The sequence below is a fragment of the Chiloscyllium punctatum genome, chromosome 15 (genome assembly GCF_047496795.1).
Source record: "Chiloscyllium punctatum isolate Juve2018m chromosome 15, sChiPun1.3, whole genome shotgun sequence".
NCBI classification, from domain to species: domain Eukaryota; kingdom Metazoa; phylum Chordata; class Chondrichthyes; order Orectolobiformes; family Hemiscylliidae; genus Chiloscyllium; species Chiloscyllium punctatum.
In genome coordinates, this window is record NC_092753.1 from 30,889,617 (window position 1) to 30,917,245 (window position 27,629).

At 42.0% G+C, this 27,629-nt stretch overlaps 1 protein-coding gene across 9 annotated transcripts in view; it reads right to left on the reverse strand.

Annotated features, from left to right (window-relative positions):
• The window catches only part of frmpd4 (FERM and PDZ domain containing 4), a 750,261-nt gene that overhangs the window by 44,272 nt on the left and 678,360 nt on the right, over window positions 1-27,629 (reverse strand). For all 9 annotated transcript variants that reach the window (XM_072584870.1, XM_072584871.1, XM_072584872.1 and 6 more), the window contains 2 exons: window positions 25,246-25,350; window positions 22,079-22,186 (listed from right to left, as the gene is read on the reverse strand). In XM_072584870.1, coding sequence (XP_072440971.1) covers window positions 22,079-22,186; window positions 25,246-25,350 — 213 coding nt within the window. The remainder of the gene's footprint in view (window positions 1-22,078; window positions 22,187-25,245; window positions 25,351-27,629) is intronic.

Sequence of the window (27,629 nt, forward strand, 5' to 3'; positions counted from 1 at the left end):
ATGGTTGTGATGTTTCTCATCTCAACTACCCTCCCAAACAGTACATTCCAGATTTCCACCACCGTTTGGGTGAAAAAAACATTTTCCTCATAAAAGTTGTGCCCCTTCATTATTGATCCTTCAACTGCAAGGATCAGCTGCTTTGCATTCATCATGTCCATATCTTTCATAATCTTATACATCTCAATCAGATCCCCTTCCAGCCTTCTCTGCTCTAAAGTAAACAATCCAACCTTATCCAGCTTCTCTTCATTGCTAAAGTGCTCCATCTCAGGCAACATCCTGGTGATTCTCTTCCGTACCTGCTCTAGTGCAATCACATCCTTCCTATAGTGTGCAGACCAGAACTGCACACAGCACTCCAGCTGTGGCCTGACCAAAGTCCTGTTCAGATCCAACATAACCTCCCTCCTCTTACAATCTATACCTCAACTGATCAAGGCAAGTGCCCTGTATGCTTTCTTAACCAACTTATTAACCAACTGCTTTTAAGGACATGTGGACAATCACCCCAACATCCCTTTGTTCCTCTAAGTTTCTTAATGTCCTGCCATTCATTGATTACTTCCTTGTCTTATTCCCTCACAGCTTTCAGGGTTAAATACCACCTGGCACTGATCCCCTCGTCTGATCAGCCCGCTTATATCTTCCTGCAACCGAAACCTTCTTCCTCACTATTAACCGCACAATCACTAATTTTCTTGTCAGGTCTCACATTCTCATCTACATCAAATAAAAGGGTAAAAACAATGACTGCAGATGCTGAAAACCAAATACTGGATTAGTGGTGCTGGAAGAGCACAGCAGTTCAGGCAGCATCCAACGAGCAGCGAAATCGACGTTTTGGGCAAAAGCCCTTCATCAGGAATAAAGGCAGTGAGCCTGAAGCGTTGATCTTCCATAATTACACCGGCACCACTCCCCACCTCTTCCTCCGCTACACTGATGACTGCATTGGCACCACCTCGTGCTCCCGCGAGGAGGTTGAGCAATTCATCAACTTCACCAACACATTCCACCCTGACCTTAAATTTACCTGGACTATCTCTGACACCTCGCTCCCCTTCCTGGACCTCTCCATCTCCATTAGTGACGACCGACTTGACACTGACATTTTTTACAAACCCACCGACTCCCATAGCTACCTGGATTACACCTCTTCCCACCCTATCTCTTGCAAAAATGCCATCCCGTATTCCCAATTTCTCCGCCTCCGCCATATCTGCTCCCAGGAGGACCAGTTCCACCATAGGACACACCAGATGGCCTCCTTCTTTAGAGACCGCAATTTCCCTTCCCACGTGGTTAAAGATGCCCTCCAACGCATCTCGTCCACATCCCGCACCTCCGCCCTCAGACCCCACCCCTCCAACCGTAACAAGGACAGAATGCCCCTGGTGCTCACCTTCCACCCTACAAACCTTCACATCAACCAAATCATCCACTGACATTTCCGCCACCTCCAAAAAGACCCCACCACCAGGGATATATTTCCCTCCCCACCCCTTTCCGCCTTCCGCAAAGACCGTTCCCTCCGTGACTACCTGGTCAGGTCCACACACCCCTACGACCCACCCTCCCATTCTGGCACTTGCCCCTGCCACCGCAGGAACTGTAAAACCTGTGCCCACACCTCCTCCCTCACCTCTATCCAAGGCCCTAAAGGAGCCTTCCACATCCATCAAAGTTTCACCTGCACATCCACCAATATCATTTATTGTATCCGTTGCTCCCGATGTGGTCTCCTCTACATTGGGGAGACTGGGCGCCTCCTAGCAGAGCGCTTTAGGGAACATCTCCGAGACACCCGCACCAATCAACCAAACCGCCCCGTGGCCCAACATTTCAACTCCCCCTCCCACTCTGCCGAGGACATGGAGGTCCTGGGCCTCCTTCACCGCCTCCCTCACCACCAGACGCCTGGAGGAAGAACACCTCATCTTCCGCCTCGGAACACTTCAACCCCAGGGCATCAATGTGGACTTCAACAGCTTCCTCATTTCCCCTTCCCCCACCTCATCCTAGTTTCAAACTTCCAGCTCAGTAACTGTCTCCTTGACTTGTCCGGACTTGTCCGACCTGCCTATCTTCTTTTCCGCCTATCCACTCCACCCTCTCCTCCTTGACCTATCACCTTCATCTCCTCCCCCACTCACCCATTGTACTCTATCCTATTCTCTCCCCACCCCCACCCTCGTCTAGCTTATCTCTCCATGCTTCAGGCTCACTGCCTTTATTCCTGATGAAGGGCTTTTGCCCAAAACGTCGATTTTGCTGCTCGTTGGATGCTGCCTGAACTGCTGTGCTCTTCCAGCACCACTAATCCAGTATCAAATAAAAGGGCCCAGCATTGATTCTTGTGACATTCCACTGCACAGTGGGCTCCAGTCACACAAATAGTCTTCTACTACCACACTCTGTCTCCTACCAACAAAGCCAATTTTGGATCCATTTTGCCAAGTTATCTGGATCCCATATACTTTTATCATCTTCAGGCATAAGTTCCATCTGACTGGTCACCTCCTCAAGTAGTTGAATCAACTTATTTTGACACAACCTGCCTCTGACAAATACATGCTGATTATCCCTCTTCAAACACCCTACCAATGTCCTCTTGCTCCACACACAGATTGCTCCCTTAGTCCCTAATGGACACCATTCTTTTCCTGGTTATCCTCTTCCTCTTGATCTACTTCTACAGCTCTTTCTGGTATAACAGATGGTTGTGTCCCTATGCAACCTCACTCTATATAACATCACGCTGGAGAAGCTTGCTGTTGAAAATCACTATACGTGTGCAGTAGAATGTTTGCGCTATCCAAACAGCTTCCAGTATTCATCAAACATGTTATAGCCAATTCGTGTTAATGAAACACAAGTGATACCAGAAATACCTGTAGAATATCTTGGGATTCTCCCTAATCTTAACGGTCAGCATTTTTCATAGCCCCTCTTTCCCTCCTGCACTTTCCATACTCCACTAAAGCTTCCACTGTTTTGCTCCTTTTGTACCTGTTAAAAGCCTCTCTTTTCCTTCATATTCAATCCTAAACATTCCTAGACACCCCAGGTTCTCTGTGGCATGTTGCTCCGACATATCACCCTAAAGGGAACATTTTGGACCTGTACTCTCCCCATTTCCTTTTTGAATGCCTCCCATTACTCTGCTGTAGATTTTCCCACAAGCTGTTCTCAGTCTACTTTGGACGGATCCTCCCTTGTTTTAATAAAATCTACCTTCCCCTTCTCCAAAACCCTTCACTGGAGACCATCTCTTTCCATAATTATAACTCAATGCTTGGTGATTTATTTATTTATTTGGGACAAGTGACCATGTATTTGCCAGTTTTTTTTTAAACTAGTTCTTCAATTCAGTGACTGTTACTCTGTATATTTAATATAACTGCGAAAAGCTCTTACACAAGTTAAATCTCTAGTAAAGATTTTTAAAATCATTTCTTTCATGCTAATTAGCAATAATTGGGCAAGATTCTATTATAATTCAAGCCAAGAAACTGATGTGTAATCCTGCAGGCACTCATTGCTTTAGAAATAACTGGGAGGATACTGGAAAGTAAGTGCAGTCTGAATTGCTTGGCATCCCTCCATCATTGCTTTCCTCCCTCTTTGAAAATGGAAGATAATTTCTATTGGGAAACAAGGTGACCTAATAGATTGTGTATATCAGATGCTATTTCAGGATTCTTTAAAAGAGAATCAAAAAGATTATAAAACCAAAGAACAAGGAGAAGGTCCTGAGATGATCTGTAATAACTTGCTGTAACAGATCTTTTGCAGTGTGCACTGAAGTCCATGTGACATCTTAATGCCCTCCCAGACTTCAGCAGCTGTCCACTTTAAACGTACTGTATTTGACAGAGTGCTTTATTGCCAGAGAATTGCAGTATGGTCACGAGCGCTCATGACATTAACGAATTGCTTCTGGTACTACTGGTCAAAAACCCAGAAAACAATATATTTTTGTACATGTACTGACAAAGTTTGGATGCAAAGTCCTCATGGAAATCAAACTGCATTCAATAAGCTTGAGCATCTCAGAGTTTCACCAAACTAATCTTAATCTCACTGTCACTAGATCAGAATCAGAAATGGAAGTTCTAACAGTCAACACAGTTTAATTGAATTGCATAACTTCCTAGATTTGAACAGAATGACTATTGGATGGAATGCCTTGTTAGTAAAGAACGAGATACTGCAGGTAATAAATTGAGCGTGCTTTTGTTTGAGGCTGCTATATGGGTTGTTTCTAGTTCTGTCTATTTTTGTAACCAGGGCTAAAATGAACGAAGATTATTTCGGGTAACTAGGGAACAATTTCACTGTTGCTCTTTCCTCTAGCTTGTACCATTTGTTAAAATTCAATAAAGTCTAATAAAGAATTCCATGTATTATTCAGCTGGTGGAAGCCTTGGGATATCAAGATGAAACAGTATTTCAAAACGGGGGATCTGGGAGGGATTATAGTACTGTGTGGAAAATGGATTCATTAACTTTGCCTTGCTTACACTGTAACTTAATATTTAACTTGAATTGGATAGATAACAACATAATTGTTTCCTTTAATACCAGTGATTTATAGCAAATATGTTTTCTCATTTCCTAACAGTGTTAAAATTCTCTCCAGGTACCGATCAAATGAACAAGTTAAAAGTACATCATGGCATCATATCTGCGTGTGACAACATGACAGAGTCATAGTATAGTTAGCTTAGAAGGAGACCATTTGGAACACCTGTGGCTGGTGTAAAAGTTGATGGTTGTTTCATTCCGTCAGGCTTCTTGATTAGATTAGATTCCCTACAGTATGGAAACAGACTCTTAAGCCCAACCAGTCCACACCGACCCTCTGAAGAGTAACCCACCCGGATCCATTCCCCCTGACTAATGCACCTAACACTACGGGCAATTTAGCATGGCCAATTCACCTGACCTTCACATCTTTGGATTGTGGGAGGAAACTGGAGAACCCGGAGGAAACCCGCGCAGACACGGGGAGAATGTGCAAACTCCATACAGACAGTCACCCAAGGCAGGAATCAAACCCAGGTCCCTGGCTCTGTGAGACAGCAGTGCTAACCACTGAGACACTGTGCCACCCACTTTGATTAGATTAGATTAGATTACTTACAGTGTGGAAACAGGCCCTTCGGCCCAACAAGTCCACACCGACCTGCTGAAGCGCAACCCACCCAGACCCATCCCCCTACATTTACCCCTTCACCTAACATTATGGGAAACTTTAGCATGGCCAATTCACCTAACATGCACATCTTTGGACTGTGGGAGGAAACCGGAGCACCCAGAGGAAACCCATGCAGAAACAGGGAGAATGTGCAAACTCCCTGAGGCGGGAATTGAACCCGGGTCTCTGATGCTGTGAGGCAGCAGTGCTAACCACTGTGCCACCGTGACGTTGAGGAACAAATTTTTCTTTATTTAACAATACATTACAATCATACTACAAATAGTAACAGCTCTCCTGTGGTGTTATGCATTGAGTTCCATGGTTTTCTTTGGATTGTATACGAGTTAGATTTTGATAGTGATATGACATCAGTGAGAGCTCAATCACTTCAGTCTGCTGGCCTTCCCACCTAAATGTGAACTAAAAGCTTAAAGCAAAAACAGTTAAAGCAGAACTCTGTGCTCTTTTTTTCACAATTGACTTGTAGTTTAAAAAAGGAAGAGGAATTCAAGGCACCAGATTACATTTTCCTAAAATACTATTTGATTATTGAAAGTAACATTATAAAAAACATTGGTCGTAGACAGTTCCTTAAAGTTAAGCATTTCTGACAATTTAAAAAAAAACCCTGTACTGGGTTCAACGATGATAACTCTGACCTCACAAAATGGGTGATATTGATTCAATTGCCCATTACAGAGGTCCCCCATTATATTATTATATTCTGGTATTCTTTCTGTAACATTGTTTGCCATGTCACAATGGTGACTACAATTCAGAAATTATTTGGAGGAACCAGTGTTGGACTGGGGTAGACAAAGTTAAAAATCACACAACACCAGATTATAGTCCAACAGGTTTATTTGGAAGCACTAGCTTTCAAAGCGCTGCTTCTAAACCACCTGATGAAGGAGCAGAGCTTCGAAAGCTCATGCGTCCAAATAAACCTGTTGGACTATAACTTGGTGTTGTGTGATTTTTAACACAATTCAGAAAATCCTTCATTGCTTGTCAAGTACTTTGGAATGCCCTGAGATAAAAGCAAATTCTTTCTTATCCATTGAACTTTATCCACAAGGTGGGAACTTCTTAGGCTGAGGGGGGAGGGGGGGGGGAGTTGGTGGGGAGATGGCTTTAGAGACAGGATGGGATCAAAGCTGTGATTTAAAACAAAGTGCTGGTTCCCAATATGTTCCTGCTTTTTCAGAAGGTGACTTGTATGTATGCAGCAACATGCCTGGCACAGTATAGAAGCTAACAGAAGTTATTAAGCAATTTTGCCAGAATAATGTGCCACATGGGACTAACTTTGTGTCTGTGATTCGGCAACTCAACGAGGGTGATCAGAACAACATAGTACAGAGGAACCTCAATTATCCGGCATTTGATTATCCGAATATCAGATTATCCGGCAAGATTGTGATGTCCATATGCTCAGCAGAACTATTTTATCCAGCATTCGATTATCCGGAATTCGATTAACTGAGAGAAATATTCCCTGCCTGTGTCCTTCGTATAATCGAGGTTCCTCTGTGGTTAAATGCATTGTGGTGTTGATGGTACACACTGGAAAGCCTGAGGTCATCCAGAGGTAGAAGCTTCCTATGGGATAGTTAGTTCTTGGAGACTGATGTCTCACATAGGGCTGGAATTGAAGAGGTGGCTGGTACCTATATTGAATTTAGGTGTGGGCAAAGGGGACAAATAGACCACAGACACCCTGTTTTCCCTCTCCGACAAACCCATAGTAGCCAGTAGCTGTGGGTGTTCTAGTTGGTCCATCAGGAATCAGTCAGAATACTTGGATCAGCAGGCCAGGTGAAAGGTGATGGTTCCAGTTGTCGTTGTTGGAGGGAGGTGATGGTACAATTAAGTGTTTACAATATAATCATGTATGACTGAGTTTTTCAAAACAGCTGCAGGGAAGAGTTTCAGTAAACAAATTCAGTGGCAGTATCAGCGAGTATGTTAACAGTCAATGTACAAATGTAGCATTTAGGATGTCTTAATAAATCACATAACTTTGGAAAATCCTGTTAGTAAAGTGTTACCGACTGGTTTAACAGTAGAGGAAAGAGAACTTTTCAATGAAATGTGACAGGATATTACAAACATAATAACATGTCAGGAGATTGCCCATGATTTTGCTCACAGTCAGTGCTCAGTTTGGCTGATAGTTCCATCTTAATAACTACTGTTAGCTGTCTGCCTGTCTTGCTGTTCCCTGAAGATGAGTGTTTACTTGGCGAAGATTAATTTTTGCAAGGTGACAATCTCCCCTGATCTTCAGGCATTTCCTGTATGACAGTGCCTTTTCAGTTCTGTCTAAGTGTCTGTAAATTTCTGATTTGGAGATGCCGGTGTTGGACTGGGGTGTACAAATCTACAAATCACACAACACCAGGTTATAGTCCAACAGGTTTATTTGAAAGCACTAGCCTTTGGAGCGGTTCTTCTTCATCAGGTGGTTGTGGTTTCTGGTTGTCTAAATTTCTGTGCCTTCACACTATCAATTTGTTATCTGTTTTTCTGTGATGCACCTAGTTTACCAAATAATTCAATGTATTCTCATATTAATTTGGACAAATTCAGGCTCTGTCAGATAAGCTGTAGTTCGGGATGTTATTCCTTATTTGATTGTTGAGTTACTGCGAGGTTAATTAAACCCTTGGACAAGGATACTCTGAGACTCTGGGATTAGGAGGTTTCTAACCAGCTAACACAAATCATCCTTTTTTTGTTGTCAATAATATTTATCAAAATGCTTAATGCATACTTGATTGTACCCTATCTCCATATATTTCAAATGTTTGTATTCCCCCCATTTCCCTATCTCTGTTCATTGATTGCATTGCCCTCTTGTTTGTGAAACTTGTTGTCTAAGATCATGGTTCTGATGAAATTCATGTTCTGTTACATTGGTTTCATCCATTGTACCGATGTCTCACACAATGTGTAGTAGCCCAGATTCAATTATTCTCCCCACAATCCAAAAATTTCTTTCCTTTTCGCCAAATCTCTCTTTCCCATCATTCCCTCTCTCGTTCAGTCTCTCTCTGTCTTTATCACCTACTATCTGAGTTTTTTTTTCTCGCTGTTTCTTGTTTGTCCCTCCTTTCATCATGTTATTGCCTGTGTACTTTTATTTCTCCAAAATGTGTTTCTAAGGTTGTGATCAGTTAATCTTGTTATCAATCTTGCAGTTTTAGGAGAAGCTTTGCCAGGAGTCAGGGGTTTAGGATTCATATTATTAGCAGACTTAAAAACTTTCTTTAGGTAGGGCAGGGTAACTGGAATACCATTGGAATATACCAGAGATTGGTCCGTAACAACCAAGATAGTGAGGAAAAGGCCTTTCCCGCCTCCACCAATCCTATTTACATCTGAGGTCATGTGTTATAGCATCATAGACATGCTCTACAAGCAATGACAGCAGTTGAATTCTCAGACTAATAAATGGAAACAGTGACGTTTTTAACTTGAAGCAGGCAGAAAAACACAGGTAAATAGAGTGAATGTTTCAGGTCTGTAATCTTTCAGTAGATCTGACTTTGTTTATGCTGTTTTTATCCAGAGATGCTGCCAGGCACGCTAAGCAGTAATAGCATTTTCTGTTTTTATTCCTTTTGAGATCAATGATATTTTCATTTCTACCACACTTGTAGGCAGAGAATTTTAGTGAAAATTGGTGTTGACTAATGTGAAAGCTGACAGTATTGGGAAATGCGATGCCAGTAACAACAGGTCCAACTTAGCTATACAAATTCAGTTGATAATGGAACCTTTGTGGGTCAACTGTAGCTTGGTTGATAACATTCTTGTGCGTGAGTCAGATAGTTGTGGGTTCAAGTCCACTCAGGGAGCTGAATACAATGTCAAGGCTAAAAATCCTCCGCATTGCAGAAGAAGTGACAGGAGTTTGCATGTGCTATCTTTCAGATGAGATGTTAAACTAAGTCTGTGCCTTGCCTGTCTACTCAGATGCATACAAGTGATCCTACGTCACTATTTAAAAAAAAGCAGGTGAATTGGTCAGCCTTTATTCAACAATAAATATCATAAAATAGGTCAACTTACCAACTGTTAGATTAATGCTTTGAGAGTTTACAATGTGAAAATTAGCAACATTTCTGACATTATAACAGGAACTCTCTTTTAAAAAAATACTTCATTGGCCATAATGAGCTCTGAGATGTGAAGTAGTTATTAAATCTGCTATCTAAGTACAAATCTTTCTCTTTACCTTCAGCACTTGACTGTGTGCCCAGAAGCCTGGCTCAGCAGAATGTCAGCATGACATTGTTCCTCTTTGAATATTGCTGTAAGTTCTGTCTTGCCAAGTGAGATGGAGCTGTGTTTATTCAATTTCTGGCATTTTTGTCTTAAGTACTCACTTTCAGTGCCCTACAATATGGAATTGAGTCAGTATACCTTTTGGATAAAAAAAGCAAAAAATCTCCCCAAGTGTGTGCGTAAGTTTTCAAATTCAAAATAGAACATAGATTTGGCACAATGTTACCAGGGGTGAGGCATTTCAGTTGAATGGAGACAGAAATGGAAATTGTTCTCCCGAAAGCAGAGAAGGTTAAAGGGAGATTTAATAGTGTTTAACATTTTTGATACAGTGATAGGAATATACAATTTCCACTTTGACATTGCAGGTAGCCAGGAAGGTGAAGAAGGTGTTTGGCATGCTTACCTTCAGCGGTCAAGAGTTTTGAGTAAAGAAGTTGGGACATCATGTTGCAGCTGTACAGGACATTGGTGAGGTTCACTTTTGGAGTACTCCGCGCTGTTCTGGTTGTCCTGCTATATTAAGGATATTACTAAATTGGAAAGGTTGGGGGTGCAGAAAGGATTTACAAGGGTGTTACCAGGACTGGAGGGTTTGAGTTATAAGAACAGGCTGGAGAGGTTGAGACTTTTTTCTCTGGAGCACTGGAAATTGAGGGGTGACCTTGTAGAGGTTTATAAAATCATGAAGGGCATAGATAAGGTGAATAGCAAAGATCTTTCCCCCAGGGTAGGGGAGTTCAAAACTAGAGGGCATAGGTTTATGGTGAGAGGTGAAAGATTTAAAAGGGACCCGGGGGGGCGGGGGGCAATGTTTTCACACAGAGGGTAGTTTGTATGTGGAATGAACTGCCAAAGGAAGTGGTAGCTGCAGATATAGTTACAATATTTAAAAGATATTTTGAATGGGAAGGGTTTAGAGGAATACGAGTCAAACACAGGCAAATGGGACGAGTTTAGTTTGGGAAAGCTGGTTGTCATGGATGAGTTAGACTGAAGTGTTTGTTTCTGTGCTGTATAACTCTATAAGAGGATCAGTGACCATGGATGTAAAATAATTAGCAAACGATTTAGAAGGACAATGAGGAAAAATATTTATTTCCAGCAAAGATCTGGAATCACTGACTTAAAAGGCATAATGTAATACGAAATGAATTGTCCAATTATCTGAAGGAGAAGACATTCGATGTTAGAAATCAGATAGGTGGAATTGGTATTCTATGCTCTTTGATTCTCTGAAGTGTTTCACATCTGCAGAGAAAGTACAGAGAAGGTGTGCTCTGTCAGATCAGTTATGCAAGTGAAAGAAAGTAATTTCACTCCAGTGAAGTTGAATATGACCCACAATCAAAATTCACAAAGAAATGTTTTGCTCTGCTTTATGTAACAATTTCCATGGCAACACTGTTCTTGCCCAAAATGGGCATAAAGCAAACTCACATGCAAAATGGCAAGAAAATGTATTGAATCGCTTTATTTATTATTAGCTGAAGCAAGGTGGAGATGCTAGTATCAAGCAGTTCTAAGTGGACCTTTTCTTAGAAATGACAGAAAACCCCATAAACATCCATATGGTGGTATAGGTTCTGAAGGTGTCAGCCCCATAGAGAGTTGAGAAGTGGTCCCCGTTGTCTTTATTGACCTACTTAATGGATCGTTTCTGGTGAGGCTGTCCCGTAGTCAGCACCTACCTGCCTACCTACATACTTGTGACATTTGGCTGGAGTCCTTTGGCACTCATAGGACATCCACGTAAATTTCAGCTTCTCAAGGTGTTTTCTACAGGGCAAAGGGCAGGCCAATGTGATTGTTTGAAAGTACACTGATATATGCTGGGTGTTAGTGCAAGCTCTAAGCAAAAACAAGATTTGGAATTGCTTTTTGTCAAACATCTGCAATGTGTTTCAACCAACATATTTGCTTCACACAAGCTCTGCCCACAGGTGCTGCAAAGAGACAGCAGAAGGTTGCTCTGAAAATGGATAGCTGTGATTTGGAGATGCCGGTGTTGGACTGGAATGTACAAAGTTAAAATTCACACAACATCAGGACTATAACCTGGTGTTGTGTGATTTTTAACAATGGATAGTTTGTGTGACTTTCAGATATTGAATGTTTTTCCAGGTTTTAATACAAGTGTTGCATTCTGTTGATCTGTTTGCAATTTTCCTCCGGGCCTCACAATCCCATGTATAGCCCTACAGTTGGAGTTCTTTACTGCGGTTGAAAAGAAACCCAGATTAGAAAATGGCTTGGGGCCTCTCAACAGAGAGTGCTATCAAGAAGGAACTCTTCCTATCTCCCATCTGTTAGTAAAAAGAAGCCAAATACAGGCATGTGCAAGTTGCCTGCCCATGTTGTGCTAATGGACATTTTATTTCAAGACATCGGACTCTAGCATAAAGATTAAAGCAAAATAATTGATACTGGAAAAATTAAGCTAGTCTTGAAATACTGAGCAGGCCTAGAAACAGTTAAATTTTCAAGTCCGTGTGAACGTTGGTTACTGAAGAAGAGTGATACTGGACTCAAACATGTTAACTCTGTCTCTCTATCCTCATTACATTGTAAGTTGCTAAGGAAACAGGCTGTTTCAAAGCCTTTTCACCTGGTTTGGTTCTAGCCCAGACTTTTGGAATGAAAGTCTTTCCTTTGTCCAAAATAAGTTTAATTTGTACAAGGTTAGAGTTCCTTGTTATGTGAAACACACTGGTTTGGTGTTAATTGATAGGCTTGTTTCGAAGACTGGTGAAAGGTTTTGGGAATGGAAATGTCAACATGACTCTATTCTGCAAAATTCTAACTGTATGGGTTTCCCACCTTTTGTGTATAAATAGCAGGAGCAGAAAAGCAGTGCAGTATATCTGCTGAAGGTTAGATTGGTTGTGGAAATATCAGTGAGAGGATCTGATTCAATATGCCTGTGTAACACAGCAGAGCTCAGCATCAAACACTGTTAAACAGAACTCAGTACATGGATGTTCACTCGGTCAATCAGGACGGTTTGGCCAGACATTTTACATTTTCTTTGTATAATTGCAACTCCTCACATAAGATGCATTTACAACTGCTTCACACAATCATTTGTACTGATTCTTTCAACTACCATGTTCTCACTGTATTTTCCTGCCATTTTGTGGATATCTTCAATCAAAGGTAATATTGCTGAACGTTGCCATGGAGGTTACTACAGAACTGAGCAAAACATTTCTTTGTTTATGATGTGATGCAGTGAAGAGATCTTCTCTGGTCTAAAGGATAGTTTCTACTATTTACACTGTCCATATTTAGAACAAGCACTGTCTATGTTGGGTATATTGTGCTGAGCACTGGGAAGAACTACAAAGGCCTCGCTGATGACTCATGAAGCACAATGACTACTTCTAGCAATTTTTCAAGCTTCTCCCACCACATTAGTGTATTTGTATTTCAATCCCTCCATTGACCATTCTGTGTCTACAATTTTTATTTCTTTCAGTTTTCATCTGAGTTTATCCCAGTAGGTTTGATAGTCATCAGTGTTGTATTAGAGTGGTGTTTTTATTGAAGACATGAATGTAATCAGTTCGAGAGGGGATGATTTTGGTTAGAGCCTCGCCTTCTGAGAAGGTCAGAGGCTTAAACAAATGGGCTATGGTTGTAAGTGAATGCACTCTCTTCACTGCTGTTAGCTCTCTGGGAAAAGGAAGCCTTTCAATGCTCATGGTGGGCCAAAGGGCTGAACACCAACATGCATCCTAGATTCAGTAACAACTGAATAGTATTGGGCAAGATGGAAACAGACTACTTCTGACTGGACTTGTGCTACATCAGATTTAGAATGGGTAAGCAATCTACTTCTTCATTTACACTCTTCACCTCGATTAGGACAGGATTGACACCACAGCAAAAACTGATAATTCAGAAGATAAATATGTCAGGGCACTGAATCAGTTCTGGGGCACCTCTGCTCTGCTCTGTATGTCAGTCAGTCTATGGTGAAGGTGCTATGATTAGACTCAATTCAATGCTGGGGAGAGCAAAACCAATGATTTATTTTGGCTGGCTACCCAATTTGGGCATTATGTCAAGGCAGGATTAGGACCAGCTACGCCGACCATGCACAAATAGACTGAATATTAAGTATGTATAAATCACACAGTCTATACAGCAAAATCACAAATGGCAATTTTGGTTTCTGAGTTAGCCAGTTGTGGGTCTAATGTCAATAATTAACTTGCAAGCATTTGTGTAGCATGGTGATTTCTTTTAAAACAGTTTTCGAGGCTGATCTTTGAGTAAACAATTTTTGTTGGTCCTAGGCCAGAAGTGTAGGGATAAAACCATAAAGAGATTACTTGAAGCTGAGTATCTTTGAGCTCAGGTGTAAATATCTTTAAACTCAGGTGTATATTAGTTCCAAGAGGAAATTATCTGTAATTTCAGTCTATAACTTAAAGTAACATGTGACTTAAACTACGCTGGTGTGAGTACTGGATGGATGGTGTTTTTGATTGTTATTTAAGTTGCGGCATTGGGCACTGGACTGGGGGAGTATTTTAGGTACTGTATAAAAGTTGCTTCTTTCAATTTGTAAAGTGTTTTTGGATTAATGGGATTATATTTTTGTTATATTAAATATCTTTGAGTTTGTGTTGTAAGTAGATAGTTTGGTTTGACTTTCGTTTTTGTTGATAAATTTCTGTGTTTTTGTCAAAGCAAAATTTGTAACATTGCGCGATCATGTTTTAGCAAGAGACCACTCTGTTAAAATGAAAACAAATCAAAATATGATCTATTCAGCTAGATTTCTGGCAAAGATCTCCCTCTCCCAGGAATAGCATCAGCTGGGATCATAGAAGGAGGAGAAGCATTTGGGTGTGGTCTGAGCTGACTAAGTCCCACAGAGCCACTCTCTATTCGTGCCTTTGGGAGAAAAAGTGCTCGAAGAGAAAGATCAGAAATGAAGTGTTTAAAAGAAACTTTTTTCCCTTTGGACAGGTAACAAACATTGACATCTTGAAAAGGATCTGAAAATCAACGTTACTTATGATAGTCATTATTAAAACAAATATCAATAATTGTTGACTAAAGGTTGCGGTAATTATATAAATAACTCCAGATTATTGACATACAGCAGTAGTCTTTTTTAAGGTCTTAAGTGCGGAAAATGTGTCCAATGCTGTTGTCACAACAGAAGACTTTTATGTAGTTTAATTGGGCAATTAACTAACTAACATGATATATTTGGCTGCATAGTTTCATACTGCTGTACACCAGTGTTGATTGGGCTCATTTGATACATGGAATAAGAATAGAATGTGCATTTATGCAGCATAGTATTACCTACCCTGGACATCCCAACTGACTGATCTCCAACCAAAACAATATACGTTTTAAGAATGCTCACATGAACCAAATTCAAGAAACATCACATACACAGCAAGTCCCAATAACCGTTCTGAAAAGTTGCTGTTTATAGTGGTGATAGCTGAGGGATAAAAGCAAGACCACTGGGAGAATTGCTTTTGTCTTTTTCAACTAAATTCAAAGGAGAGAAACTAGAACAATGCGAACTGCAGGATACATGCAGAGTGAACCTGCTGCTACTATGTTTTTACATCCAAAAGAATCGGCACACTGGGTTTTTGTTAGACATTTCAACTGAAAGATGGCACCTCTGACATTGGTGCAGTCTTTCACTGTTTTATTGAAAGTGTCAATCTGAGATAAAACAAAGAACTGGGTGCTGGAGATCTGAAACAAAACCAGAAATTGCTAGGAAAGCTCAGCAGGTCTGGCAGTATCTGTGGGAAGGAAACAGAGGTAACATTTCCAGTCTGGTGACTCTTCATTAGAGTTCCAGCTCAGGAATGTAGCCCTTTAAAGCAGCAAAAGTGCGATCCGCAACATCCCATGTCCTAGCTACTGCTCAACCAACCAAACTCTTCCCCTCATCCAACAGCCCTGCCTCTGTTCACCCTCCTGTTCTCTTGCATCCCTGGATCCTCAATTCCACCAGCAGCAGAGATGTTTTTTGGGGGACGGTGGTGGGAATGGGGGAGGGGTGTTGTTTTCCTTTCTCTTGATTTAGTCAGGAGGTATGGGTTTTGTTGGCTGGGCCAGCATTTGTTGTCTGTCCCTAATTGTCCTTGAGAAGTAAGTGGAGAGCTGCCTTGTTTGAGTGCTATAGTCCATGAGGTGGAGGTAGACATATAACTGCAGCAATTTACTTTGAACAGTACTTTTCAAATTCACAACTACAGCCATCTAGAAGGTGACGAGCAGCAGACTCACCATACTAACGTGAAAACATACCACAGCTCCTTCAGTGGCGTTGGGTCAAAATCCTGGAAATCTCTCCCTCAGGGCATTATGAGTCTACCGAGACCAAATGAAATGCAGCGGTTCAAGAATGCAGCTCATCACCATATTCCCGAGGGCAAATAGGGATGGCCAATAAATATTGGCCCAGCCAGTGATGCCCATATTCTATGAATGAACAAGACAAATAAAAAGTATCTTGTAGATAATGGAGAGGCTTTGGGAAGTCTTGGTGGAGGGTTGTTTTTCAGACTGGAGGCCTGTGACCAGTGGAGTGCCACAGGAATCGGTGCTGGGTCCAGTACTTTTCAGCATTTATATAAATGATGAGCATAAGAGGTACAGTTAGTCAGTTTGCAGGTGACACCAAAATTAGAGGTGTAGAGAACAGTGAAGAAGGTTACCTCAGATTACAACAGGATCTTGATCAGATGGGCCAAGGGGCTGAGAAGTGGCAAATGGAGTTTAATTCAGATAAATGCGAGGTGTTGCATTTTGGGAAAGCAAATCTTAGCAGAACTTATACACTTAATGGTAAGTCCTAGGGAGCGTTGCTGAACAAAGAGACCTTGGAGTGCAGGTTCATAGCTCCTTGAAAGTGGAGTCACAGATAGATAGGATAGTGAAGAAAGTTTTTGGTATGCGTTCTTTTATTAGTCAGGGCATTGAGTACAGGTTGGGAGGTTATGTTGTGGTTGTACAGGACATTGGTTAGGCCACTGTTGGAATATTGCGTGCAATTCTGGTCTCCTTCCTATCAGAAGGATGTTGTGAAACTTGAAAACGTTCAGAAAAGATCTACAAGGATGTTGCCAAGGTTGGAGGATTTGAGCTACAGGGAGAGGCTGAATAGGGAGAGGCTGAATAGGCTGAGGCTGTTTTCCCTGGAGTGTCGGAGGCTGAGGGGTGACCTTCTAGAGGTTTATAAAATCATGAAGGGCATGGATAGGATAAATAGACAAAGGTAAAAACAATGACTGCAGGTGCTGGATACCAGATTTTGGATTAGAGTGGTGCTGGAAAAGCACAGCAGTTCAGGCAGCATCCGAGGAGCAGGAAAATCGATGTTTCGGGCAAAAGCCCTTCATCAGGAATAGAGGCAGAGTGCCTGCAGGGTGGAGAGATAAATGAGAAGATGGTGGGGAGGGAGTGCAGAACTAGAGGGCATAGGTTTAGGGTGAGAGGGGAAAGATATAAAAGAGACCTAAGGGATGACTTTTTCACACGGAGGGTGGTATGTGTATGGAATGAGCTGCCAAAGGAAGTGGTGGTGGCTAGTACGATTGCAGCATTTAACAGACATCTGGATGGGTATATGAATAGGAAGGGTTTGGAGGGATATGGGCCAGATGCTGGCAAGTGGGGCTAGATTAGGTTGGGATATGTGGCCGGCATAGATGAGATGGACCGAAGGGTCTATTTCCGTGCTGTACATCTCTATAACTCTATAACTCCAACTAGACGCCACCACCAAGAACATCTCTCCCTCCCCAACTCTCTCTACCTTCCATAAGGACAGTTCCATTCCTCAATCCTTGGTTCGTGCCACTCTCCCCACCAACGCCCCCCGCAACCGGAAAAGATGCAAATCCTGCCAAGCCACCACCACCCTCACCTACATCCAGGGCCTTGAACAGTCCTTCCAGGTGAGACAGAGGTTCACCTGCCTCTCCTCCAACCTAGTTTACTGCATCAGATGCTCCCAATATGGTCTTTTCTACATCGGGAAGATCGAACGTAAACTTAGGGAATGGCTCACCAAGCATTGCAACAGGGCCTGTAGGGGCCGACCAGACCTCTCAGTCACTGCCCATTTCAATTCCCCTTCCCACTCTCTTTCCAACACGACCATCCTTAGCCTCCTCCATTGTCACAATGCATCTTACTGCAAATTGGAGGAACAACAACTCATCTTCCGCCTGGGCAGTCTACAGCCCGGAGGACGCAACATTGAGTTCTTCAATTTCAAATAACTTTCCTTCTCATCCCCCAACTTCCTTCCATTCGCTCATCGGCCTTTCCTTCCAGCCACCAATCGGATTCATTCCTCCCATTGACCAACCAGGTCGTGCCCTCTATCTGTCTCCACCTATCCCACTTCACCAACCTGCCCCTGCCACGCTCTTTATCTGCAGCTCCCCCTACACCTACCCACAGTCCTGAAGAAGGGTTAAACCCGAAACTCTGACTCCTCCATCTCCTGATGCTGCCTGGCTTGCTGGGTTTTTCCTGCCTGGCCACCACAGAAGACTTGGACAACATTTTAATAAGTGTGAAACAAAATAGAAATAGAAACTCCAGTTTCTGCAGTTTCTTTTGTCTCTAATGTCCAGGCTCAAGCCTGGATATTGTCCACAACTTTGTGCAATTGGAAGCATGAACTGCTTCAGTATCTGAGATGTCATGTATGGTGCTGACCATTGTGGAATCAGCAGCTAACATCCTTACTTCTGACATACAACCATACCACCTCCAAATAGGAGGAAAATACTATGCAGAGGAGATGAGAAATATAGGTTTGGCCTTCTTTTATCAAACTATTTAGGTACAAACACATCTTTGTATTCTCTATTCTAACCGTGTTTTAGAGTAAACATATTTCATTTTATTTTGTGCACAACAGCAATAAAGTTGAATTGCAAATGATTTTCAGTCACAAATAACATATTTATGGAGTCTTTGGAATGGTACTGCATCAAACTAGTATATTGTTAACTGTGAATTTGAAAGTTCCACAGTCAAATCCCAGCAGCTAAATTTTACTATGTTGTGGTTCTGTTCGCCGAGCTGGGGATTTGTCTTGCAAACGTTTCATCCCCTGTCTAGGTGACATCCTCAGTGCTCGGGAGCCTCCTGTGAAGCGCTTCTGTGCTGTTTCCTCCGGCATTTATAGTGGCCTGTCTCTGCCGCTTCTGGTTGTCAACCGGAAGCGGCAGAGACAGGCCACTATAAATGCCGGAGGAAACAGCACAGAAGCGCTTCACAGGAGGCTCCCGAGCAATGAGGATGTCACCTAGACAGGGGACGAAACATTTGCAAGACAAATCCCCAGCTCGGCGAACAGAACCACAACAACGAGCACCCGAGCTACAAATCTTCTCCCAAACCTTGAAATTTTACTATTAATGGAGACGGCCTAGCACTGGGGCTGAGAATGGGAGGGGGCTTGCTCTGGTGGCTGGTGGATTGGAAAGTTATACTGTCACTGGCGACAACTGAGAGTCTGCCCCCAAGTTCTGCCAGTCCCACCTCAGATGGTGCGTAATGTGGTGACTTGTAAACTTTTCAGTACGTGTGACAATAAAGCAAATTCGATTCAATTCAGAGCCTGAAATATCCATCCGTTGGCAACTGGATTCAGGAATGCCGGGGTCAAGCAAGCAAAGGGCTTGGCAAATTTCAATGTTTCGTGCAGATCAGTGGGTTAAGTGAGTAACAGCTGCAATGCTGCCATGAGGGAGGCTACTGCTTTCAGTGGTGGTGATGGGTGGGTGAGGAGGGGGGGAGGTCTCTCTGTGGCCCACGGAGAGCCTGTGAATTAGGGATGTCTGGCGAAACTACCTGGGAGGCTGACAGGTTTCACCCAGCACTCGCCCCAGGTGACAGTGGGCTCTCCTGATGTGCAAAATGCCCATGGAGGCCAAATGTTACCCTAATCGGTCACTTTTGGTGCCCAGTGAACATTCAAATCACCAATTTCTCTACTGCTGATAGTACTGTGTGCAGAAGGAAGATACAGAGTTCGTTCTGAACCTGCACATGCAATCCCTGCCTCTGCCTCACAACCTAATCGCCCCCCCTCCAGGTGGGCATAGAAAACTCTGTCCTTTCAGTCAACAGCGAAGCCTATTGTTTTGAGGGGACGCCTCCTGGGGGAGATGCAGGTTTGAGCAGGGGCGAGCAAATGTGTGTCCTAAATTAAATCCACAGCTCAATGGCAAAATGCTATGGCAACTGCAAACAATATTCTGCTCGTACTGGTGTCTGGGTTGGATGGATTACAGATAGATGCAGTCTGTTTTCCTGGCTTCAGCAGCAATGCCCAACATCAGCAGACAGGAAGTTTGCAATAATAGAGCCTTACATTTTCTGGCAGGTCGCATTTGCCATTTCCCTCCATTGTCCTTCAATGTCGAATTCATTCCCTACCATCCTTCCTCACTTTCTTAAATAAAAATAGCCATTCAGCAAATTGAGCAGCTTTTTAAAAAAGTGGACTGAAATGAGACATTGCCTTCACAAATTGTCCTTCTGGTTTGCAGAAGAGAAAACCCAGACCAATTATTGCACAGTTCTGTCACAGCGTTGAGAAGTACAACTACTTTGACTCCCTGATGTAGTCTGCTTATTCTTGAAAAGGGAATGTTTTAGCAAACACTTCTAGTTAAGTTGGTACCTCCTTGCTGAATTAAATGATTGTATCCTCTGTGCTCTGATGAAACATCAAAACCAGGAGCAGGAATAGGGCCTTCGGCCCTCCAAGCCTGCTGTGCCATTGAAGATGATCATGGCTGCTCATCCAACCCAGTACCTTGTTCCCACATTCTCCCCATACCCTTTAATCCCTTTATCCTAAGAACGATATCTAACTCCCCCTTGAAAACATTCAGTGGCCTAGATCTGTACATCCAGCATGCAAACAGCCAAAAGCTTCTTTTCAATAAACATGTTTTAAATGTCTGTTTAGTTCTCATTCTCCAGGAATTGCAGTTTATCAAAAGGGAAGATAAAAAATATGCCCTGCTGCAGTGGCATCCAGCCATCGAGAAGTGGATTTAACTTGTGGCACGAGTCTTACATGCTTCCATGCCAACCCCATTCCACCATCCCACACCAATCTCCTCACAAGACATTGGTAAAACATTTGTATAACAATGGTTAGGTCAAAGTTGGAACACTGTGTGCAATTCTGGTTGCCACGCTATCAGAGGGCAATAGCCCTGGAGGGAGTGCATAAGAGATTCACCAGGATGTTGTCTGGGATGGATAGTCTCAGTTATGGGGAGAGACTGTATAGGCTGGATTTGTTTTCCCTGTAGCAGACAAGGCTGGTGGTGGTGGTGGGGTGGGGAGCGTGGAATCTGACTGAGATGTATAAAATTATGAAAGGCAGAAACAGATTAGATCATGAGAATCGTTTCTCAATGGCAGGCGTGTCTGAACCAGAGGGTACAAGTTTAAGCTGAGTAGCAAGTGGCTTAGAGGTGATCTGAGCAAAGTATTCTTACCATCCCGAAAGTTGTGGAAATGTGGAATGTGCTGCCTGAGAGGGTGATGGATGAATGTATTCTCACAACATTTAAGAAGCCTGGAGGAGCACTTAAAATGCCAGGGCATAGTGAACATGTGAGTGTAGTTTGGTATCTGTTGGCCAGCATTGACGTGTTGGACCGAAAAGCCTGTTACTACGGGGCATGACTTGTGAGACACCCATTCCCCCCACAAGAATAGCCTCCATTCATGACAGGGAGTATTGACAATGCATTTTAAAATAAAGCAAAGAACTGTAGATGCTAGAGATCTGAAACCCAAACAAAATTTGCTGGAGAAACTCACAGCAGGTCCGTAGGAAGAAAAACAGAGTTAGTCTTTTGAGACTGGTGACTCCTCATCAGAACAGATCAGACCTAATGAGTTTCTCCAGCAATTTCTATTTTGTTTCACACTTATGAAAATGTTGTCCAACTCTTCTCTTCTTGGTAGTTGTAAATACCATGCATATGACAAGCTTAAAATCAACCTCAGGCCAGTTACTGGTGAACGTAGAAAATGAAGACTTGGAAAAGGTTCTCTTTGTGCATCAGGAGAAGTACTTTTCAGGCTGGGATTAAATACTGTTTCGAAATTTGAGCAGATAGTGTTTACTTTGCACTGGGCCACATTGTATTAGAACCGACAGTTATTACTTGTCCAAATACACAAAGTTAATTTGTTATAATCTCAAAACTGATATTTCTTGCCTCTGTAATGCAAAACTGAAAAAAAAGGCCTCTTAATAATTAAAATGTTCAGTAACCACACAGTGTGCTATTCTAAGATTGGAACTGTTTCAGCTCATAGGACACACCACTAGAGGGAACTGCAAATATTTATATAGCTCATTCAGAGCTTCTGTTGTATACGTTCAGCGGTCAAGTGTTAGGACACAGGATCAATTATTATAAAATACCTGAGAATCTAAATATTTTGATGCACTCAAGTCTTTTATCTGCAAAGCTATTGGAAAACATATTTAGCCCTGTCTGAATGCAGTCTTGACTGTAGGCATAGACTTACCTTCATTGTTGTACTGTTGTCAAATCGGAAAGATTTAGTTTGTCCATTCTCAAGATAAACTTTCAACACATTTGGCATGAACAGCAGGGAATTATCTTTGACAGTGTCCTGTGAACAGACAAAGGCAGACATATTACAGTCTAACCTTTTCTCGACTACAATGGAATTTCTGCAGGAACATTATTGCATTTCTTTCCTCATTATCTCCAGCAAGTACACTGAACTGTGAAATGTTCCTAACATTACTCTGTTTCAATTTAGAATATACTTTCACCATAAATCTACAGAAAATAATTTGTGTAAGATCTTTTCCTGGAATAAATCAGAGAGATTTCTCTACTGTTAAAATTAAATAAGCATGCATTGACCTGCTGTGTCATTGCTCAAAATGAAAAATAGGAATTGTACTTTTATTTATTGATTTATCTCCTACTTTAACATTTGTGTGTCTTCCTTTCTGCCTTTATCTTTGCTTTCTGACTGTTGCTTGCTCTTTCTCCTAATTGTCTTTGCTAGTTTTTTTTATTTATCAATCCAATTCCTTCTGTTACTGTTATTTCCTAGGTTTGCTGTACTACCTCTTTCCTAGTGGGTCTTTGTGCAGTCAATTTCTTGCCTTGCCCTGATTTACTGAAAGCAGATATTTTGTACTCTTTGAAAAGTATGAAGATAGAGACGAAAGCGTTCCGATCTGTTGGTGGGAAAATATTCTTCAAACAAAAGCCTGAGGCCCAAGACAGATATTGAACTGCAATTTGGAAGAGAGCTAGGAGTGGTGAAAGAAGGGAAAGCAAGCAAACTGTGCTGCCAGATTGAGAAGAGGGGACAGATAACTTGAATATGATGTTGTGACGGATCTAGAATTGCTTTGTTCTGCAATTCCCAGGAATCACTGGAATGTACACGGATAGCATAGGGACTTGATTGGTGTGCCAGGCAGGAAGGGAGGGGCTGAGGCATTGGTTGGGAGACAGTGGCGTCCAAAGATTAGGTGAGGCAATTAAGTCCAAAGTGAGTAAAATCCAAGATGCTAAATCAGGATGAAACACAGGTGTCAGCTCCAAACAGCAGGGTATGAGTACAACGGACCCTGAAACTAGACAGGGACTTTTAAATAACCATCCCTGAAACTGGAATTTGGACTGGAGACGATGCATAATTGATCCTGAGGCCAAATCCGAAAATGAAACTGTAATATTGAGTGTTGAATTTTTGAACTGTTTATCTTTTTGGTGTTTTAGAGTTGTGAGAGTATAACTGGTATCTGAGTCAGGACCAACAAAGTCTGCACCCTCACTTTGGACTGAGGGTGCAGAGTTAATAATAGGGGCAGCACAGTGGCTCAGTGGATAGCGCTGCTGCCTCATAGCCCCAAGGACCCAGGTTTGAGTCCAGCCTCGGGTAACTGCCTGTGTGGAGTTTGCACATTCTCCCCATGTGCTGTGTGGATTTCCTCACACAATCCAAAGATGTGTAGGTCAGGTGAATTGACAATGCTAAATTGCCCATAGTGTTAGGTGTTTTGGTTGGATTAAATATAGGGTAGGGGAATGGGTTTTGGTGGGTTACTCTTCGGAGGGTCGGTATGGGCTTGTTGGGCCAAATGGTCTGTTTCCATACTGTAAGGAATCTAATCTAACAGTAGATGACAGTCCAAGCCCTCTTTCAAAGCAGCAGACCAAGTTCAGCAATTTGTTCGTTTGATGGTAACCTACTCTCCTGATTTGCAGCAGCCTGGTTTTTGGATAATGACAGAATCATTGAGTGTAAAGAAGTAATTAGGTCCTTTAATGGCTCTTGCCATTTTAAAATACAACCAATTTAAAACATCCAGTTGTTACAAGACTCTATGGCTAAAAAGAACATTGTGATATAATTGTAATATATGTAATACATAAAACAGATTTGTATATTGGCATAAATTTAACTTGGTGCTTAAATCTGGCTTGGTGTGATGAAAATAACAGAACAGGAAATCAGAGATCATTGTTCCAAGAATGTCACCCACACAGTTTCTCACCAATTCAGTTTAATTAGTCAATAGAAAAATGTGTGGGCTATGATTCAGGCACATGATTTGTTGTGTTCAAAAGTCCAAAATGCTATTTAATCACATTAAGCTTTGCACTGGTTGCAGTATATTAAAAAATATACTCTGTAGAGATAATGTACTAAATGGGTTCCTTTGATTTTGACTTTTTTTTAGCAGATGGGACATGATTTCAACATAAATTTTTAAGTTGTAGTGAACATGACAAATATCTTTTTCCTTTAGTAAAATCTGGCCATTGACTGATGACTGTCTTTATTGCAGCTTTTGGATTTTCTGCTTCCAACAGATTATATAACTGTGATTAAATAAAAATATGTTTAAAGTTCATCCATTTTTCCAAATGACACAATGCACAACATGTTAGCCAGTGTAACCGCTGTTGGAACAAATATTTCATGTGGAAATATTAATTTATGTAGAAGAATATGCTTGACTGATTCATCCTCTAATATGGAGGAAACATGTTAAAAAGAAGTAACGTTCCACAATAGCTTTGTAACCATCTGATTAGTGCTGATCTGATCTGTTTTGTCTGCTTACATATTTTACCAGGATGTAAAGGCTTCATGATTAACGTCACGGGTGGTCCCCAGTTTATAAACATGTAACATACGAATGCTCATACTTACAAACAAGATACTGTACTGGGGAATATCAATATAAATTTTAAAGATCTTTGTACTTACGAATGGCTATTTTACATTATTCCAATTTGTTTTGATTTTATGTGCAAACTGACTTGGGAATATACTCAAGAATGGAACCTGTTCACAACTGGGGACTGCCTCTATCCTGCTGGGATGGGAAGAAGTAGTGTACGAAGTGTCTCAGGTGGAGCATAATCTGCCAATAGAGACTAGTTGGTCTGAATGGCCAGTTGCTGTGTTGTAAATTTGACATAATTCTCAGGAAGTAAAATCTTAGAAATAAGGAAGACACAAAATTCACTAAATACCAAGTAGTTCAGGAGCAATCAGTGTTGGAACTAGACTTGGAGTTGATGACACAAACAAACCAAATGACATTCTTGGCCACAACGCTGTACAGCTCAGTGGCAGGTGCTAATGTCCCACACATCGACTAAATGTACCATGTCAGCATTGCCTCCACTTACCGGGACCTGACCATTTATAATGACCTCCTCGGAAAAGCGAACTTTTACAGGATTGGACTTCAACCTGGCCTTCTTGGCTGCACTCATAAAGGCCGACTTGGGAGACTGAAACAGGAAAGAAAATTCTGGCACTGGAAATAGCTCATGGTATTAGTTATGTACTTGACATCAATGTTATAAAAGTGTTCAACTACAAACCATCTTACAGTCCATTGGAACAGTTACATTACAGCATAAAAATGTAACAAATTGTTCTGAGTGATTTTATTCAGAAACTGCCATCAACTCTATATCCTGTTTTCTTTACAGATTTTACTTTAACTTTCAATTTTATTCTGTAACTTTGTGTTTTCCTTACTTTTTAGTTTTACCTGTAGTGGGGCTGATGGGTGATCTTTCCCAAAGTTTATGCATCAAATTGTTAAGACCTCTCATCACAGCCCTCACCCCCACTACTTCATCACACTTGCCGTTTCCTCTTTAAGGGAATCACCTCACAATAAAATACTTAAGTGTCGCAGATCAATAAGAGTTGGTCATAATTTTCACAAATCTGGCATCAAGTGCCAATGATCAGAAGGCATAGGGGCAGAATTAGCCCATTTTGCTCACCGACTCCACTTTAACATTCATACAGTCATAGAGTCATAGAGATGTACAGCACAGAAACAGATCCTTCGGTCCAACCCATCCATACCAACCAGATATCCCAACCCAATCTAGTCCCACCTGCCAGCACCCGGCCCATATCCCTCCAAACCCTTCCTATTCATATACCCATCCAAATGCCTCTGAAATGTTGCAATTGTACCAGCCTCCACCACATCCTCTGGCAGCTCATTCCATACATGTACCACCCTCTATGTGAAAAAGTTGCCCCGTAGGTCTCTTTTATATCTTTCCCCTCTCACCCTAAACCTATGCCCTATGGTTCTGGACTCCCCGACCCCTGGGAAATGACTTTGCCTATTTACTCTATCCATACTCCTCATAATTTTGTAAACCTCTATAGGGTCATCCCTCAGCCTCCGATGCTCCAGGGAAAACAGCCTGTTCAGCCTCTCCGTATAGCTCAAATCCTCCAATCCTTGTAAATCTTTTCTGAACCCCTTCAAGTTTCACAACATCTCCTTAAAGAATTCTAATAGACTTATTGGGTTTGACCTTACTTTGATGAATTAGTGCTGATTCAGCACTATTTTACCATGCATTTCCAAGTACTCTGCAATCTCACGCTTAAAAATAGACTTTACGATTTAACTAACAACTGCGATCAGGCTAACTGGCTTATAATTTCCCTCCTTCAACAGGGGTATTTCATTGGTCAGTTTCCAGTTCTCTGAGACCATCCCTGACTCCAGTGATTCTTGAAAAATCACCACCAAAGCCTCCACAATCTCCCGAGCTTGCTCCTTCAGAGCTCTGTGGTATTGCCCATCTAATCCAGGTGATTCATCCACCTTCAGAACTTTCAGCTTCGCCAGCACCTTCTCCTTCGCCACTACACTCACCTCTGCCGCCTGACTCTGTTGAAGTTCTCGTATGCTACTGGTGTCTTGCAAAGTGCCTTTTCAGTTCTTCTGCTAGTTCTTTGTTCTCCATTACTATTTCTCTGGCTCATTTTCCAGTGTCCAATTTCAAGTTTCGCCTCTCTCTCACCTTTTATATATGTAAAAATAACTCATGCAATCTTATTTTATATTACTCACTAGCTTACCCTCATATCTCATCTTCTCCACCCTTTACTGCTTTTTAGTTTTCTGTAAGTTTTAAAAGGCTTCCAAATCCTCTGGTTTCTCACTAATCTTCACCATTTTGTTCGCTTTTTCTTATTGCTTTTATGCTGTTCCTGACCTCCCTTGTCAGCTATGGTTGCTTCTTCCTCCCCCTTAATATGTTTCTTCTTCCTGGGGATAAATTTTTACTATGCCTCCCAAATTATCCCCAGAAACTCCTGTCACTCTTCTTAATCAAACATCCTGCCTACAACAACAAATACACTGAACATGAACAACTTTCGAAGGGGCAGCATGGTGGCTCAATGGTTAGCACTGCTGCCTTACAGCGCCAGAGACCTGGGTTCAATTCCCACCTTGGGCGACTGTCTGTGTGGAGGTAGCACATTCTCCCTGTGTCTGAGTGGGTTTCCTCCGGGTGCTGTGGTTTCCTCCCACAGCCCAAAGATGTGCAGGTCAGGTGAACTGGCCATGCTAAATTGCCCATAGTCAAAGGGAAATGGGTCTGGATGGTTTACTCTTTGGAAGGTCGGTGTGGACTTGTTGGGCTGAAGGGCCTGTTTCCACTGCTTCAGGGAATCTAATCTTTCACAGGATGTGGGTGTCCACTGGCAAGGTCAGCATTGATTGACCATCCCCTATTACCCT